Source organism: Xiphophorus couchianus, chromosome 12 (assembly GCF_001444195.1).
Source record: "Xiphophorus couchianus chromosome 12, X_couchianus-1.0, whole genome shotgun sequence".
NCBI classification, from domain to species: domain Eukaryota; kingdom Metazoa; phylum Chordata; class Actinopteri; order Cyprinodontiformes; family Poeciliidae; genus Xiphophorus; species Xiphophorus couchianus.
In genome coordinates, this window is record NC_040239.1 from 17,849,877 (window position 1) to 17,866,914 (window position 17,038).

Sequence of the window (17,038 nt, forward strand, 5' to 3'; positions counted from 1 at the left end):
GGTTAAATTAATCAAGAAAGGTAGAATAACTTAATTCCCCCGATGAGTCTTACAAATTTCCAGTAATGCTCATTTGGAAAAGTTTAATGTTTTCTTTCCATATAATTTATTGTAATACAACTGACATGACAAAACAGTTTCGACACTGAAAGAGGTAATCCTGGTAACCACATCATAACAGTAGGTGGCAGTCTTATTTCTGCTTATTCTGTTTTGGTTGATTATTGGCTAATCCAGGCTTCCGTCGATATAAGGCGCTTTGTGGTAAGACATTATAGCTCTTTTTGTTGCCAAATTATCATTAAACTATTACGGTGCCATTTTTTCAAACAAACTGGTGCGTGATTATTTTTGAAACACAATAATAGACATATCATATTCATTACAGTCGTCAGGAAAGACGACTATTAGCGGCTGAACTTGTTAGCAGCTAAGCTATCACAGGCTATGTGGCTAGCATTAGCGTACTTCTAACATGTTGCTAAACTGAGGTTTCATGTCGTTTCTTTTATCCGGTTTATGCACCCATATTTACACGTAGATAGCCATGTCGACCGATGCCTTAAAGAAGAGAAAGTCGAAGGTTCTCCGCGGTGAAGGAGGGACCCCAGAGACGAAGCGAGGCCGGGGGGAGGTGGACCAGGTAAGCACACAACCAGAGAACCGACGCTCTGCAGACAGTGTGTCTTCATCTGATTTCATAACCATTTTTAATAAAATGAGAATATTAACGGATACAAAGTTTTGTGTTTTAAATTAACACGAAAAACCCTTTAACATTTTCTATAAAATATAACAAAAAATAGCTTCTGGATAGGAATAATTTGTTACACCTCTATATTTAGTCCCACGTAAAATGTCAAAAACTAGTTTTAGTAATTTCATAATCGGTGCAAATGATTCGAACACGTTTTCTCCGCATTTTGGTGCAGGTTTGCCCTCTTTAAGCTCAGGATATTTAGTTCTGAAGTGTTAGTGAACACAATGGTTAGAAGAGTTGTCTGAGGCCTTCAGATTGTAGCGGGGATGTGGAAAGGCTGAGAAGAAGAATCTGAAATCAGCCTACAAGTGGAGGACATTCAAAACAACCGTCAGCACAAGCTTGACATCCATTAAGCGCAGAGATGCTGCAAATCAGAGGCTCATCATCACACCATCCACCGTGAATTCTTGTAAATATTAGAGTCTGCTGGAGGAAAATATGAGGCCTAATGGAAAACAATTAAAGCTGAAGCAGAGCTGCACCTTTATTATGTATGTGTGATTTTGTGCCCTTGCTTTATTCATTTTATCTGCTCATACACACATTGCTGCACGCGTGTGTAACCATAACCAATTATGACCAAAAAATTTTGTTTTTGATTTAGATTGATTGAAACCTTTTAACATTGATAACACAATGAGAGCAACACGGAAGAGGTGACCCATAAATACAGGTGGATTCTTAACTTTTTAATTATTGTTTCATTCAGGACGTTCGTGTCTATAATGAGGAGGGGGAGCTGGACGGCAGGGACCCCGAGCAGGACTACCTTCAGTACAAAGAATCCTGTGAGAGTCTGGCTACAGTCATGAGTGAGATCCAGGAGCTGAAAGCCAATGGTGCCAAAGAGGGGGTAAAACAATCAATTCATCATAAATATAGTTTCCCATCGTTCTTAATGGAGAGTACCTTAATTCAATTCAGTGTAGTGTGTTTTGTTTTCTTCACAATTCTTTATGGGGTTAATTATTTTGCTTTTGCGATTCAGTAAAAAAAAAAAAGTACTGCTAATACATAAATGCCACCTATATACAGAATATATATTCAGAAGATAGTGAAACTGGAGTTTTAAGTAAGAATTTGTTAAAAAACAAACAAAAAAGGAGAAAAGACATTATGCCAAAATTAAGCATAATGGTTGCCATGAAAATTATCCAATAAACTGACAAGAAAGGGAACTGTCAGATCAGCTTAAGTGAATGAAGACATCTTTTTTTTTTCATCACACATAGTTATACACATTGATCAGTGACTAACTACTTGCTACATTTAAAACATGTCTCTTAAAATTGATAATATTTCTTCAAAGGAATCAATAATTAAGAAGATGCTGCAGATATTTAGCTTCTCAGCTTCCACCCCTCTTGTATCTGCAGTGTGTGCAGTAAGAGGACCTTAAATATCTATATATCTACCTTGTGTGTTTCTCCTCAGAGTGCTGAGGTGGAGCTGAGACGCATGCAGGGCTGCATCCACTTCATGAACCTGAAAAAACTCAACCGTTTGGCTCACATGCGTCTAAAAAGAGGGCGAGACCAAACCCATGAGGTAATTCTCCCACAGGTCTACAATGGAGTTAATGACAGACAAAATAAGTTGAGTTGTACTATTCTATGTATTCTCAAAAAATGCTGATGCGAGTTCCCTTTGTGCTGATCACTGAAGGAGTGTTGAACTAAGTACTTTTGTCCTTGCAACATCTAACTGCAGTAGAGGCTACAGTCTGCAGAAACTGTTTGAGTGTGCTTGTGTTAGATTGTAAATGTTCACTGTAGATCATATTTATGCTCATTAATCTTTGATACCACATAAACCTGGCTCTCAGTTTTGGCGTATTGTCAGGTATAAATGTATTTGTGTTTATTTTGCGTCCGTCAGGTGATTCTTCTGGTGGAAAAACCTCACCAGCGATTTATGTTTCTGTCCTCAGGCAAAGCAAAAGGTCGATGTGCTTCATCTTCAGCTGCAGAACCTCCTATATGAGGTTATGCATCTTCAGAAGGAGATCAGCAAGTGTCTCGAATTCAAGTTAGTGTGAATTACTCTTTGTTAGATGAAACATTTACAGTTTTATTGAGACAATGTACGTCACTGACGTTGCACCAGTTTACCTTGGCATAAAGGACTGGAAGACGGTGCCGTGCAAAAATATTTATTTTGTCATGTTACAACCTCAGAGTTTGATGTATTTTATGTGAAAACCCAACAGAAAGTAGTGCATTATTGAAGATAGATGATGTATTAAATTTTATTTCTATTGAAATCCTGAAGTGCGGTGTGCATTTGTCTTCAGCCCCCTTTGCTCTGCTACACCTAAATAAAATCAAGTGCAACCAGATCTGGTCACATAGTTTATAGAGACCACATGTGTGTAATTTAAACTCTGTTCTGTAAAGGCCTCAGAGAACATTAGGCAGTAAACATCTTCATTAAAATGGTGGCATCATCATGCTGTGGGGATTATTTTCCTCAGCAGAGACAGGAAAGCTGGTCAGAATTAATGGTAAGATGGCTGGACAACACAAAGCCAGAGAAACGAAGGAACGGTTTAGATAAAAATGTTTTAATGTGTTGGAATGGCATAGTCAAAGCCCAAACCCAGTTAAGAATCTGTGGCAACATTTAAACATGCAAGTTCAAAGATGCTCTACATTCAAACCAGCTGAGTTTGGTGTGTTTTGCAAAAATAATAATGTATAATCATTTAATTATCTGAGTGTTTATTCTGGTTGCAGCTGCAATAAGAAGGAAATGTGGTTCTACAAAGTCATCAGGGAGCCACTGACCACAAATTCATGCCACACTTTTCAGACTTTTCTTTGTAAAATATTTTCAAAACCATATTTTCTTTTCCTGCCACTTCACAAATACATACTATCTTATATTGGTCCGTCATATTAAAGTCCAATAAAATACACTGAAGATTATGGTTTAATGAAGTTCAATAGATTTTAATACTTTTACACAGAAATGTGTATGAGACGTCGTTACTGTAAGCTTTTACGTATTAAAATTAAACTTTAAAGACTTTGACCAAGCGACTCAAAAAATTCATACGAACAGCACAATCCAGTTACACTTAAAGCAATCCTCAAATGTTTCACATTTTCAGATTTATATTTTGTCACATTGATTAGCATCTTTCCTGCTTCAGATCCAAGCATGAAGAAATTGACCTGGTGAGCGAAGAGGAGTTCTTCCAGGATGCTCCGCCGGAGATTTCCAGACCCAGCCTGACCAAAAATGACCCCCACCAGCTGACACTGGCAAGACTGGACTGGGAGCTGGAACAGAGGAAGAGGTGAAAAACTGGAAGCAGAGTCGTCCAGAGTTGGAATAACTTGGTGTTGCTTTTAGTAACTCTTGGAGAGATGAAAGAAGTTGTTAAGCGTTAGTATTTGGAATCCAGGTTGGCGGAGAAATACGAGGAGTCACAATCCACAAAGGAGAAAATTCAGAAGACCATAGAGGTAAAGAAGGAGCATCTGATAAGCCTTCAGCCTGGACTGAATGCCATCATGCAGGCAAGTTATAACAGAAAACTGCTGTTATTCTGTTTATGTTGAAATTCTAAGCTAGAGAATTTCCTCCTCATGCTCTGTCTCCACAGGCGTCTCTCCCGGTGCAGGAGTATCTGTCCATGCCATTCGAAAAGACCCAGAAGCAGGCAGAGATTGCCCGTCACCTTCCTCCTCCGCTCTACGTGCTGTTTGTTCAAGCAAATGCTTACGGCCAAGCCTGTGGTGAGTCAAGACAGAATATACCACAAATAAAGAAGAAATCTGAGTTTGACAGCTCACCATGCAGTTTCAGTTTGATAACTGATTTATTTTTTTTATATTTCAGACAAGAACCTGAGTGTGTCGATCTGTGGTGACGTGGATGAGGCCAGGGCCCTTTCCAAGCCTCCTGATGATTCTCAAGGTACATGGAGCGCCATGTTGATGCCACTGGAGGCTGTCCACATTAAAAACTCAGCTTCTGTCCATTTAGTTGGATTTTTTTTAACATGTATGTTCTTCAAAATGTGACATTGTTGTTCCCAGATGATGAGAGTGATTCAGATGCAGAAGAGGAGCAGGAGAAAACGGTGAGTTTCAGGCCAGGATGCACACACACACGGACACACACTCACGCTCAGAGGTTAGTGAGTTCAGTTGTTTTATAAATATACCCGTCTCTGGGTTGGACACAGAAACCCTTGCCTGAAGTTTTGCTTTCTACACACTGTGGTCGGGTGGCTCAGAGAGTTTCAGCGATCGATCGATGTCTACATCCGGAGGGGAGTGGGGGATTCTGGGAAATATTTACCCAGATCGGAGAGGTGACTGTAACCTGAGTCCATCTGGGACATGCACTCTCAGCAGCATAGAAAATCTGGATTTTAGCATCTAAATGGACGAAGGTTTAGTTGTGACTTAAAGATATGATTTATGAAGTGAAGGTTGTGACACAGTTTTAAAATATAGCAATTAGAGTATTTTTTCCAGGTATAACAATGTTTGAAAAAGAAGGTGAAAAATATGTATTTCCTGAGTTTATTTCCTAAAAATTGCAGCCATCCATCTGCTCATTTTTCATCTGTCTGCGCATTGGTTTTTCTGTTCATCCATCCATTAGTTTGTTTGTTCATATATCCGTCTGTCCATTGATTTGGCCGGCATTCATCCTTCATCCATCTGTCTGTCTGTCCATCCGTCTGTCAGACCAAGCAGTAAAAAGGCCTGCATTGAAAATCAACCAGCTCCAGTCCTCAACATCCACTGTTCTGTATGTCTGTCCCTAGTCCAACACAGGGCTCATTTGTCTGAATTACCCAGTCATCAGATTCTACTGGAGCCTTTTAGTGAGCAACTTAATTGCTTCATGTATGTTGAGCCAGGAAAACATGGAGGACTGGACTCGGCCACGCCTGCTCTGTTATTGTGCCCCAAAACTCCCTTTTTTGTCTTTCTCAATCTTTTACCATCAATTAATTCCTTCTCTCTTTTATTTTACCTTTTAATAATCTTCAAAGGTAAAAAGTTAAACTTTTATGTCATAACGTAGTGCTCTCTACAACCTCTAATTTAACAAAAGGAAAATGTTTCTTTCCATTTCTCCCCAATCTTTTCAGCTATTTGGTTGTCTAACTGCATCTCATAAACATCATGAAACATCTTCTGCCTTTTTATGTTTTCTGATGTTATGTCTTGGTGGCTGTGTGTTTGACAGAAGAGAAGGAGGCCGACCACAGGTGGACAGCTGGATGACAAAAGACGAGAGATGCTAAAAAGACACCCTCTGTCTCTCAGCTTGAACCTTCAGTGTAAAGGTTTCATCCATTTCTTCTTTTTACACACCATACATCCTAATATTTACAGTTTTTTTCTCATGCACACTTTGTAATCTGACCGCATATTTGCTGTGCTGCGATGTAACTCTATATTTATGGTTGTATGAGGGAGAAATCGTGAGCGGCTCTGCTGTGGCATGACACCGCTTGACCCTAGTGTTCCCTCTGCTGGCAACAAAGGGAACATGGTGGCAAGTTATGGGGGAGATCTGCATTGCAGGCGTAACTCTACCTAATGGGGGAAGGGAGGGGAGGAAGCGGAGGGAGGTAGATACTTGCAGCATCGTAGGTCTGCAGCACCTACAGCATCTTGTAAGCATTTTCTCTCTCTGTTTCTACCCCAGTCTCCCTTCATGACCACCCCCCCACCCCCTCACTCTGCTACCAGCAGCCTTTTTAGTGCAGGAAAAGCAAAAAGAGAGCAGTGTGAGTGATTGACGGCGTGTCACTGAGTTCAGCGTTACTGCAGAGACGGGATGTAAAAAGATGACCATCAGCATAGTGTGTGCTCCCCAGGTGCGGCTGGCTGCCACACTATTGTTGCTCTCTAACACCCTGCAGTGTGAAGTAAACCCATGAGGGCTATCACTGGGAGGATTAATGAAGGAAGGATGAGAGCGTCTTTAAGACAGCAGTGAATTGTCTTTTCAGGATGATTTATTTCCCTCATTATCCCTACAGATGGCAGCACTCTGCATCTCTACTTCTTCTACCTGATGAATCTGAATATTCTGACTGTGAAGACGAGAGTCTCTACCTCCACAGACCTCAACGCGGCCATCAGCGCTGGGTGTGTATAAACTCAACTCTGTGTTAGGGTTCCAATCTGGAAAACTCTCGAATGTTTTTACCTAGACCCTTAGTCCGGTGAAAGAAAATGGTGTGGGAAAAATATGTTTCCCCACAATGATATAGTTAAACCTGTTTTTAATAAGTGATATCCATCAGTCTGTCCTTTCATCAGTTGTTGGTCTATTCATCTTTTCATCTGTTTGCCCCTTATAAATCAGATTGTCCATCCAATTAGCTGTACTGAATAATTTATTCTAGTGATCATTTACTTTGTGATAATGTTGAATTCTTTCTCTTCCATTGAACAAATTATGTCACACTTTTTAAAAGAATCCATATAATATATATAATAACTGCTATTAAAGTAGGGCTGAAAACAAACAAACACTGAAAACAGATTAAGAGTAGTAATGAGATGCAGTTACTGTTAATCAAATTAATTTCTATTTAAAAAGGCTTCAGCTAAACAAAAAAGAGGATGCAAAACTAATATGCTAAGCTAATTCTATGCAACTATTAGTAAAGCTTAAAAGAGAAGTGTTTATTAATGAGAAGTTGAATATTTTACATATCAAGTAAGTTGATTTACATACAAATTTCATCAAATGTGTATTTGTCAGTGGAGTTTAAAGAAGTTTTTAAAGGGTTAGTATCTATTTTCCGGGCACATGGTGCCATTTTGTATTACAATCAACAATGTTACCTTCAGTTGTTATAAAAGTGATGTATATATCAAATGTGACATAAGAGAAATTTTACTTAGTAATTTGACACATTGAAATTGTCGTTGTCTCTTTAAATACCTCCTGCCCTTTCTGACACTTTGCTTTCACCATCACCACATCAACGTTCGTCCGTTGCACCATGTACAGCCATCTTAGGAGTGTTGGACTGAGAGAGATCTCAGCATACATACAGTTCCGCCAGGTTTTTGCTAATTGCTGCTGCCGCTAGTCTGAAGGAGCTGAGAACTCTTATCCCCATGGAGGAGCTGTGTGGAAAAGGACAATTCTTTCCACCCTGATTGTTTGTATTTCTTCTTTAAAAAGAGGCTTAAAAGGACTGAGAAGTCTGTAAATTCAAGTCTGATAAAGTGTTGGATTTAGAAAGCTCATAGAAACCCTGCCTTTAAGAACCTAAAGATGCTGTAACAGTGTTTTCTTTTCTCCAGAGAGCTTCTTAAATCGGAAACTCTCCTGAGCTGTCTCTACACCAGTGACCAAGGAAGAGAAACTCCCAATCCAGCCAATCGCTACCAGTTTGACAAAGTCGGGTAAGAACATCGAGCAGATGAGGAGAATAAAATGCGAGCTCTTGATTACAATGTTACATGTCAGTATATTCAAGAAGGTTTAACATGTAATTCTACTTTAGGATTGTTTCCTTTGCTGACTATGTGGATGAGCTGGGATATCCCTACATGTGGGTCCAGAATCTGGGAGGACTTCATTTCCCCACTGAAACATCAGAGGTGTGTGTTGACATCCTGTGGTGCCTCAGGAAAGCGAAGCTGCAGCTGTTAAATGCCAGTGTATGTCTGTGTGTTTCCAGGGTGTTCTGGTGGGCAGTTCTCTGAGCGCCAGCCACATGGAGACCACCATGAAGCTGCTGAGGGGGCGAGTCCTGTCCCGCTTGGCTCTGCACAAACAGTTTGCTTCTTTAGGTGACTCGCTTTACAACTTATGTTAAATAATCCTAATTGTGGATCGCTGTGCAAGAGGTTGACTGTGTTTGTGGCTGCAGAGCACAACATCATTCCGATCTCCGCCGAGTGTCAGCACCTGTTTCCTGCCAAGATCATCTCCCGTCTGGCTCGGTGGACCACCATCACTCAGCAGGAGTACTTGGTAAATTCAAGAAGAAACCACTTCGACATTTTCATTACAAGTTCACAGTGTTGCTCATGCTCAGCGTAATCTCATCTGAAGGAACTGGCCTATACTCATCATGTAACTGAAGCTGGACTGGCCAGAGAGTCAGACCTGTACTTTATGGCAGTTGTCGAAAGAGGAACAGGTAAGTCCAGTCACTGACACCATAGATGGAGTCATTTGTTGTGAAGCTATAAAAAAAACCACGTTATGGCTGCTTTTCCTTTAGCGCGTCTTCACGCCGCTGTGGTCCTGAGTCCCCGCTACCCAGAGATCTCTCCTCTGTTCTCTCTGTCCCTCAACTGGAAGGGAGAGTGCAGCGGGCGCAGTGATGACAACCTAAGAGTACGGACATTTCAGCTTAATATATCCTCAAATTCTGTTCTCAGTTTACTGTTTAGTCCTGTAATACAATAAGTGCCTTGCACAAGTATTTATGGTCATTTAACCTTTTACCATTCGGCCCTGTCGGCAAGCCAAACACAAAGTAGTGCATAATATGAAGTGGATGAAAAAGAGGATTTTCAGATACTTGTACCATTAAATATCTGTCCATACTCAGCTTTTTGTCTTCTAGCTTTGGACATCTAGAGACTGAAATTGATCTTTGCTTGATTTTAAGGGATGTGAATACTTTTGCAAGATTTTATGTAATGTTTTATCGTCTAAATGTCTTTTACATTTTTAGGCCATGGAGAGTGAAGTGAATGTGTTCAAAAACGAGCTACAGGGCCCAAAGCCTGGGCATCAGCTTCTGACCAATCAGATTGCACGCCTGTGCGTCTGCTTGGACGTGCATTTGGAGACAGAAGTGCAAGATGACAGTGTGGAGGGACCTCGAGAGTTCCCACGAGAAAAGATGTGTCTGCGTACTGTCAGGTATCCAATTTTGTCAGAATTGATAGATTTTTAATTATTATGTAATTGCATCCTTTCTCTTTCTTTCTCTCTTTTTTTTTTTTAAATTCAGGGGTCCAAACCGCCTGAAGCCATTCAAGTACAACCACCCTCAGGGCTTCTTCAGTCACCGTTAGACCTGCGTCTATATTTGTCCTTCTGAAATTGTGTTTGTACCTCTTAACACAAAGTCCCGTTTTAAAGATTTTGAAAACAAAACATCTCTTTGTTGTCATCTTTAATGGTCATAGATCTGGTTTGTCTATGACTAGCAGGCTCTGTTTCACACATTGTTTTCCATTTAATCTCTTGAATGTCCTCTGTTCTCCAACCTTTGTCTTTCCTGCTCTATTTTTAGCTATGTGAGAGCAGGCTGATTATTATTCCACTGTGGTTCAGTGGAGGGGTAAGCTGAGTCATTTCCACAGGGACAAATGCACACACAATGCAACATTTTGCATTTTGTGTGCAGGTAACCTTTGACCACTCTTTCATTGTCTAGGCTTTCCTAGTGGCAGGGCGGCTTGGTATTAAGAATTTTGCTGAGATGCATTTCATTTTTTCGATCAAACAAAGGTGGGAGGTTCTTTGTAATTTTGGGAAGAGGAGATTCTTAAAAATTTCTTATGAGCCCTCTGGTGAAGATGATCATTGCTGACTGACCTCAGTTTGATGATTTTCACTCATCAAATGTAAACAGTTCTGCAGAATGCTTAATTAAACCTCACCCTGCATAGAATTAAAACAAGTGTTTTGAAGAGAAAATGTATAGACAGCAGAGTGACATCCTAGAGACAGCAGTGAGATATTAATTTGACAGTACAAGTACAGAGATGTGGAGAATATGAGACGGCACTTGTACTGGTGCTGTGTCTTGCAAAAGTATTCAAACATCTCAACCTTTATTTCAAGATGTTTGTATTTTTTTTAAAGATTTCGTGTAATAGCTGAGCACAAATTGGTGTGTAATTTTGAAGTGGAAGTAATGTGTTTTTTCACAAATAAAAATCTGAAAAGTGTTGCCTGCATTTCTTTACAACCTTTCTGAAGAAATATCTTGCAGAACCATCTTACCCTGCAATTACAACTGCTTTGCTTTTCTCTCCATGGCTTAAGACCATTCTTTGCAAAAATACTTAAAGCTTAGCTTTTTTGGTTTTTTTTACAATGCAAAGCTATCAAAATAATATGTTTAAATAACTGAATTGCAATGTTCTCAGGATAGCAGATTTTTTGTATATGTGTGTTAACTGTGGTTATCCTATATTAGTGTACAAAAGAGCTGTAGGGAGGGAGGTTTATTTAAATAGCTCCACTCATGCACTAGCAGGACATCAAAGGAAAAACAAAACAAAAAATAAACATTTGTCAAACATTTAAAAGCTTTGCGTGAAGTAAAACAAAAATGCTCATTTAAAAACAAATCCAGTCTTGAAACTCAAGCTTCAATAATTAATGATTGTGCAAACAGTTAATCAGATTCTTTGAAAAACTGCTGTAAGCGAAATTGTTTTTACTCCTGATTTGAAGGAGCTGACAGTTTCTGTACAGCTCAGGTTTTCAGGGATTTTATATATATATTTATTAGTTTTTCAGAATATAACATACATAAATCATACATGAGAGTATGAAGCATATATATATATACATACATACATATTCGCGGAGACTTACATACACATGCATGTATGAAACAAAATCCTGTATGAAAGCTGGTTTTCAGGGATTTTAGTTCTGCTCCTTGAAATACTGAATTAGCTAATGATAGCTAATTTAGTAGCACATTTCATATGATCAGTCAAAATTTAATTAGATTCTAAATCGACACCAAAGTTTCATGTTTGTCCTGTATTTTTTATCCTCACTGAGTCAAGTTCTAGGTACTAAAAACGGTTTTCTGCCATAAGCTGGAGGGCACTCTGACTCATCCACTCCTTGGTATTACACCTATTGGGAGGTTAGAGGGTTCAACAAATGATGGCATAATGCCAGTGAGGATCCAGTCCTATATCAGTGATCAGGAATCTATTTTTAGTATACGTGGAGTTTGCATCAAAAACATGCTGCTGTGGTGGGAGGGGCTGGAGGCAGAATAGCTGCAGGAGGAGGAATTACTTTACTCTGCTTCTAATTTGGTGCTCTGCAGCTTTAGTGAAGTATTGTTTGCAATGAGGACAAACCTGCCGGAGTACGCATCCTCAGAGTCAGCAAAAAGTGTGTCCAGTGTGTTGTCTAGTGTTGTCTGTACACCTAATTAAAACTACACAAGCATGTTTTCTTGCTTGATGTGTCAATTTTGCAATTTTTCACATCTGACAGTTTGAATAAGGGAAACCACACCCTGTTTCTGCAGCAGTTGCACGCTCTGTAGCACCAATGCTGGGAATTTCCTACAAAGATCATTGTCTCCTATTCAATTGACGTAGTCAGAAATAATCAATTGCATCTGTCCCTATTGATTGAACAAGCGGGTTCTGAAAATGAACAGCCTCTGCTGCTGTTTTTACATGTTTATCCCCTCACCTTGGTAATAAGGAATCAATAGTACTAATTTGGCTCATAAAGGCGCTGCTGTTACTTAGACTGAAGTTGCTCCGTGAAGACAGGACTACTGATTTATACATGAGTGTGATCCTCTGCATGTAAGGCAGGGTGCAGTGGCTGCTGAGGACGGGCACAGCTCCCCCTCTCTTTAGCCGCAATGCAGTGCAGTAACTCCCGGCATTTACCTTTCTGTGGTCTCACACCTTGTATGAGAGCTTCTGACACTTCATTAATCTCTACCAAGAGTTCTTACGCTGCACATTTCTGTAGGACTGTAATATTAAAAAGGAAAAAGAGAGAAAATGATGCCACACAGACTTTTTATGATTTTTTTCCCATTTTTTATTTACTGTTTCATTTTGCATATTCTCAGCAGTTTATACATAGCACAGTCATCATTGTCTTAGCATTTGCAGACTGGAAGAGTGAGACGCCATCGTTCACCTGTCTGGAGAAGCAGCATTATTGGTGCACAACGAGCAAAACTCAAGTCTTCCTTAAATTATTCATCTGTAAATAGAATATAGAGATTTCTACCTCCCTTAATAAACATATTTATATATATTCAATATTGCTCACAATCATTAGCTTGACATAGTTTTGATATCTCTGCCCTTGAAGGCTCGTGAGGGCCCTGCCGGCCCCGTCAGGATTCAGTTTAAATGCACTTGATGTCCGTTAAGGGCGGTTGTCACATTCACATAAGGAGTTTAGAGCATTCTGCATTCACTACAGTCATACAGTCAGAAGCTTTGGAGGGTGGGGGGGTGTAGTGGCCATACTTGGGGAGCGGTGGGGTTGTTTGCTACAGAAATCAATATTGCTTACATACTGTTACCTGCCTGAACAGCTGGGTGCGCCCAGCTCCTTCCTCCTGCTCTGCACCCTTTTCCTCCTTCCTTCCTACTCTGTTCTTTGGCATCTCCTTCTCCTCCACAGGTAAAAATGCAGCTATAAGTCTCACTTCTTGGCCTTCTCCTCCTTGGTATCCTTTGACTCAGTGCTAGAGGACTTTTCAGCTTTTTCTGCCTTCGCTCCTTTACTCTCCTCTTTACTCTTCTCGTCTGGCTTCTCCTCCTTTTTGCTCTCGATTTTCTCTGTTTCTACCTTGGCTGCGGGTTTTTCTTCAGGCTTTTTTTCCTCTTTCTTGCTTTCAGTTTTCTCTGGTTTTTCTTCAGGCTTCTTCTCCTCCTTCTTACTTTCGGTTTTCTCAGACTTTGCCTCAGGCTCTGGTTTCTCCGGTTTGGGAGCAGGGGGCTTCTCCTCTTTAGCAGGAGGAATGCTTTCTTTGGGCTCAGGTTTTGGAGCAGGTTTGTCCTCAGCGGGCTTGCTGGGAGTCTCAGGTTTCGATGTTTCCTCCTTTGCCTTCTCGTCCTTCTTTGCAGCAGATTTGTCCACCTCTGGCTCTTTTTCCTTGGGTTCCTGCTTCTTCTCCTCCTTCACAGGCGGCTCTTTCTCTTTCTGCTCCTCTTTGGCTGGCTGAGACTTCTCTTTCTCCTCCTCCTGTGGGGTGTCTTTGGCAGCAGCCGGCTTAGCGCTCTCCTTTTCTGGAGATTTTGGTTCGGGGGTCTTGGGTGCTGGAGATTTGGATTCGGGGGATTTACTAGGAGGGGATTTTGACTGGTCTCCTGCAGGAGACTTGGCAGGGGATTTGGGCTCAGGGGATTTGGCTGCTGGTGATTTGGATTCTGGAGATTTTGGAGGTGATTTAGACTCTGGTGATTTCACAGCAGGAGATTTAGCTTTCTCTTCTTCACCTTCTTCCTCTTTCTCTTCTTTCTCCTCCTCCTTTTCTTCCTCTTCCTCCTCCTTCTGCTCCTCTTCCTTTCCCTCTTCCTCCTTCTCATCTGCTTCTTCACCTTCTTCATCCTCTTTGGTTTCCTCGTCTTCCTTTTCCGCTTCCTCTTCCTCTTCTTTCTTTTCCTCCTCTGCCTCCTCCTCCTCTTCATCCTCTGCCTCTTCTGTCACCTCTGTCACCTGTGTCTCATCCGTCTGTTCCTCCACGATCACAGTGTCTGAGATCTCCTCGCTTTTTACTTTGATGTGGGCTGAGATCCTGCTCTCCAGGTAGGTGTACGGGCTGCCACCTGACACAAAGCGATTCTCCTCTCCCTCCAGCAGCTTCCTGTTTCAAAACCACAGATGGTAAAAATATTGAAAACCTTTGGTAGGAGTGTCTAAATAGTAAAAAAAAGACGTGTGCACTTTGACCCTAGCAAACCTGTATGCAGCGATCTCAATATCCAAAGCCATCTTCACATTCAGGAGTTCCTGATAGTCCCTCAGCTGACTCGCCATCTCCCATTTGGTTGTTTTCAACTCGTTGTCAAGCTGATTGATGGTCTCCTGCGAAATGAAAACACAGAAATCTTAAGATAAAGAGTCACACTGAACATATGAGGAGATTATGTGTGAGTGGGGAACAAAGTGCCTATCTGGTACCTGGAGTGAGTTGATGTCATCCTGGTGTCTGTCTTCACTCTCCATCCGCTGCCTCTCCAGCGACTCCTTGGCTCCTCGGAGGGTCTCCAGCTCGATGGTGCGGCCCTGGAGCTGGCGGCGGTACTCTGCGATCTCCTCCTGGGAGCCACGGATTGCATCCTGGTTGGACCTGGCAGCGTCGGACAGGCGCTCCATGCGCACTGCAGGTGTACAAAATTAAAGGAAAAATTAAACATTTAGAAGCCACGTTTCTGTTTTAGTTTCACAGCACCGATTTATAAGCATGTCAGATTAGATTTGTCATCCTGAGACTTTTTGGCAATCCCTTCCTTCACCGCTGGGAGCGTGAGTAACCTTGACACTGCCCACCTGTCATTCAGTCTGACTCAGCTTCCTCCCCTTCAGGAATGACGCTCTGCTGCAGTAGGCTGGACTCAGAGGTCACTCAGTTTGCTCTTTTTACTCACTCAGAGCAGCATGGAAATAGGCTGCACAAGTTTTATGGCACCATTGTTGGATTTGCAGCACAATAAAGGCTTAAAGGTCAGAGGAACTGTGACTGTACTATTTTTTTATTTTTTTATTTTGACAAAAGATAATGAGCCATTTGATTATTGCATGTAGGTACAAGTACGTAAATTTAGAAGAAGACGCACTGATCGAGGCGTTAATTTGTCCTGCTGTCTGAGCAAGGAACTGTGTCCTTGAAGAGGAGTTTTATTTTTTGCATTCATTACCATAAAAAATGCACTGCATGCAAGGGCAGCAAGCCAGAGTGCAAATGAGTCTCCTCTCTGTGTGCCATCTCACGCAGCGCTGTCCTGTCTTTCTGCGAAAATTATCATTATGCGGCGTCGATGCAGCCCAACTGCGGTGCATGTAATTGAAATCCGAATTGTATGCCAAAATATGTTTTTCTAATATTTTTTTCTCTTGGAAAAGTTTGCAACCAGATAATCAATGCGTATTAATAGATACGGTGTTTAAAATGAATCTCTACAGCTTTTATATGACATGCAGAGAAACGGCTTCAGCACCATGGACAGAGGGACTTCGCAGCTTTTGCTCTGAAACTTGTCCCTTTGGCCAGCCTCACCTTTGAACCACTCCTCTGCGTGCACTGCGCTCTTTGACGCGTGGCTGTCCAATTGTGAGCGGATCTCTCGCAGCGCGCTGGTAACGTCCGCCTTGAGCGTGTCCCTCAGGTCGAAGCTCACCTGCGCGCCCTGAATCTGCGCCAGCAGCTCCGCCACCTCCTCCTCGTGGTTCTTCTTGAGGAAAACCGCCTCCTCCTCCAGAGCGCGGAGCTTCTTGTCCAGCTCCAACCGCGCCAAGCGGCACTCCTCCACATACTTTTTCATGGCGCGGGCGGCAGCCTCCACCTCCTCGCGGCTGCGCGCCTCGTCCTCCAGCCTGACCCGCAGGTGCTGGATGTCTTCCTCCAAGTGTTCGTGCTCCAGGGCGGCGCGGGTCTTCTCCCCGGTCAGCTGCTGCAGGAGCCCCCTGAGGTCGTTCAGCTCTCTCTCGTAGTGCTCCCCTACGGAGATGCGCCCCGCCTGGCTCTGCCGCAGCGCCGCCGCCTCTGCCTCCAGGTTGCGGTTGTGCATCTCCAGGTTGCGCACCTTGTCGATGTATCCGGCGAAGCGGTCGTTGAGAGCCTGCAGGATCTCCTTCTCGCTCCTCCGCGTCATGTCGCCGTTGAAGGTCTCCAGGCTTTCGATGGAGGTCGGCTGGCTGTAGGTGAGGCGGCGGCGCTGCTGGGAGTGGAAGCCGCTGGAAGACACGGATGCGGGCCGAGCCTTGCGGTACGAGCTCGGGCCCATGAAGTGGTGGTCCACTGTGAAACTCATGTTGGCCAGGCCGGTGGAGAACTGACTGCAAAGGAGGGAGAGCGCTGCGCTTTTATAGGAGGGAGGGAAAAGTCGCTAGTCAGCACAAGGGCACTGTATTTTTAAAGAGACATCTTTTCCTCTCCCCCCCACCCTCAAAAAAAAAAAAAATCTACCGGCTGCCCAGAAATAACTCCGTTCGCACTGAGCAGCTGAGATGTTGAAACTACAAACCTCAATATTAACTTTATATCATGCAACACGCATCTTAGAAATCCCCTCATCTACTTTTCTAATATATATATTTCTTTATTTATTTAAAAAAACAACACAGTTTAAAACATGCAACCATGTCGCATTTCAATCCAACACTAATATTTATAAACAACTCAGTTTAGTTTTCATCTTTTATTTTTTAAGATGTAAACCCATGGTAAGGGTGAGCTGAGGGGGTTTCAGTGTGTTCTGCTGATGCTTTTTATTGTTTGCTGCTGCAGTGAGTTTGCAGATCAGCCCTCCTGGGGATCACCTCAGCTGCTGGGCCATTGACAACATTCACACTTGC

The 17,038-nt window shown here is 42.2% G+C and overlaps 2 protein-coding genes across 4 annotated transcripts; one reads left to right on the plus strand and one right to left on the minus strand.

Annotated features, from left to right (window-relative positions):
* The first annotated feature begins 159 nt into the window (after window positions 1-159).
* On the plus strand, window positions 160-10,677 carry thoc5 (THO complex 5). 2 transcript variants are annotated; one of them, XM_028034526.1, is made up of 20 exons: window positions 160-264; window positions 542-643; window positions 1,473-1,616; window positions 2,198-2,311; window positions 2,694-2,791; window positions 3,918-4,064; window positions 4,173-4,287; window positions 4,374-4,506; window positions 4,610-4,687; window positions 4,810-4,853; window positions 5,978-6,077; window positions 6,780-6,888; window positions 8,062-8,163; window positions 8,265-8,361; window positions 8,442-8,553; window positions 8,634-8,737; window positions 8,819-8,906; window positions 8,991-9,106; window positions 9,450-9,640; window positions 9,732-10,677. In XM_028034526.1, exons 2-20 carry the CDS (start codon window positions 548-550, stop codon window positions 9,793-9,795), a joined length of 2,052 nt encoding a protein of 683 aa, XP_027890327.1. In that variant the 5' UTR covers window positions 160-264; window positions 542-547; the 3' UTR covers window positions 9,796-10,677. The 2 variants fall into 2 exon arrangements, with proteins under 2 accessions (XP_027890327.1, XP_027890329.1); XM_028034528.1 differs by having other exon boundaries at window positions 203-264; window positions 546-643.
* Window positions 10,678-12,520: 1,843 nt separating this feature from the next.
* Window positions 12,521-16,569, minus strand: LOC114155089 (neurofilament medium polypeptide). Of its 2 annotated transcripts, XM_028034773.1 has the most exons (5): window positions 15,741-16,569; window positions 14,645-14,844; window positions 14,424-14,548; window positions 13,402-14,327; window positions 12,521-13,353 (listed from the first exon to the last, which is right to left on the minus strand). In XM_028034773.1, the coding sequence occupies exons 1-5, from the start codon at window positions 16,492-16,494 to the stop codon at window positions 13,163-13,165; spliced, it is 2,196 nt and encodes a 731-aa protein (XP_027890574.1). In that variant the 5' UTR covers window positions 16,495-16,569; the 3' UTR covers window positions 12,521-13,162. The 2 variants fall into 2 exon arrangements, with proteins under 2 accessions (XP_027890574.1, XP_027890573.1); XM_028034772.1 differs by having other exon boundaries at window positions 12,521-14,327.
* Between the last annotated feature and the right edge of the window lie 469 nt (window positions 16,570-17,038).

Coding starts and splice junctions, on each gene's coding strand:
- thoc5 (XM_028034526.1), top strand. CDS start 548: ATGTCGACCGATGCCTTAAAGAAGAGAAAGTCGAAGGTTCTCCGCGGT. Junction 4,288..4,373: donor GACTGAATGCCATCATGCAG/GCAAGTTATAAC, acceptor CTGTCTCCACAG/GCGTCTCTCCCGGTGCAGGA. Junction 4,507..4,609: donor TGCTTACGGCCAAGCCTGTG/GTGAGTCAAGAC, acceptor TTTATATTTCAG/ACAAGAACCTGAGTGTGTCG.
- LOC114155089 (XM_028034772.1), bottom strand. CDS start 16,494: ATGAGTTTCACAGTGGACCACCACTTCATGGGCCCGAGCTCGTACCGC. Junction 14,845..15,740: donor CGCAGAGGAGTGGTTCAAAG/GTGAGGCTGGCC, acceptor GTACACCTGCAG/TGCGCATGGAGCGCCTGTCC. Junction 14,328..14,423: donor ATTGAGATCGCTGCATACAG/GTTTGCTAGGGT, acceptor GTTTTGAAACAG/GAAGCTGCTGGAGGGAGAGG.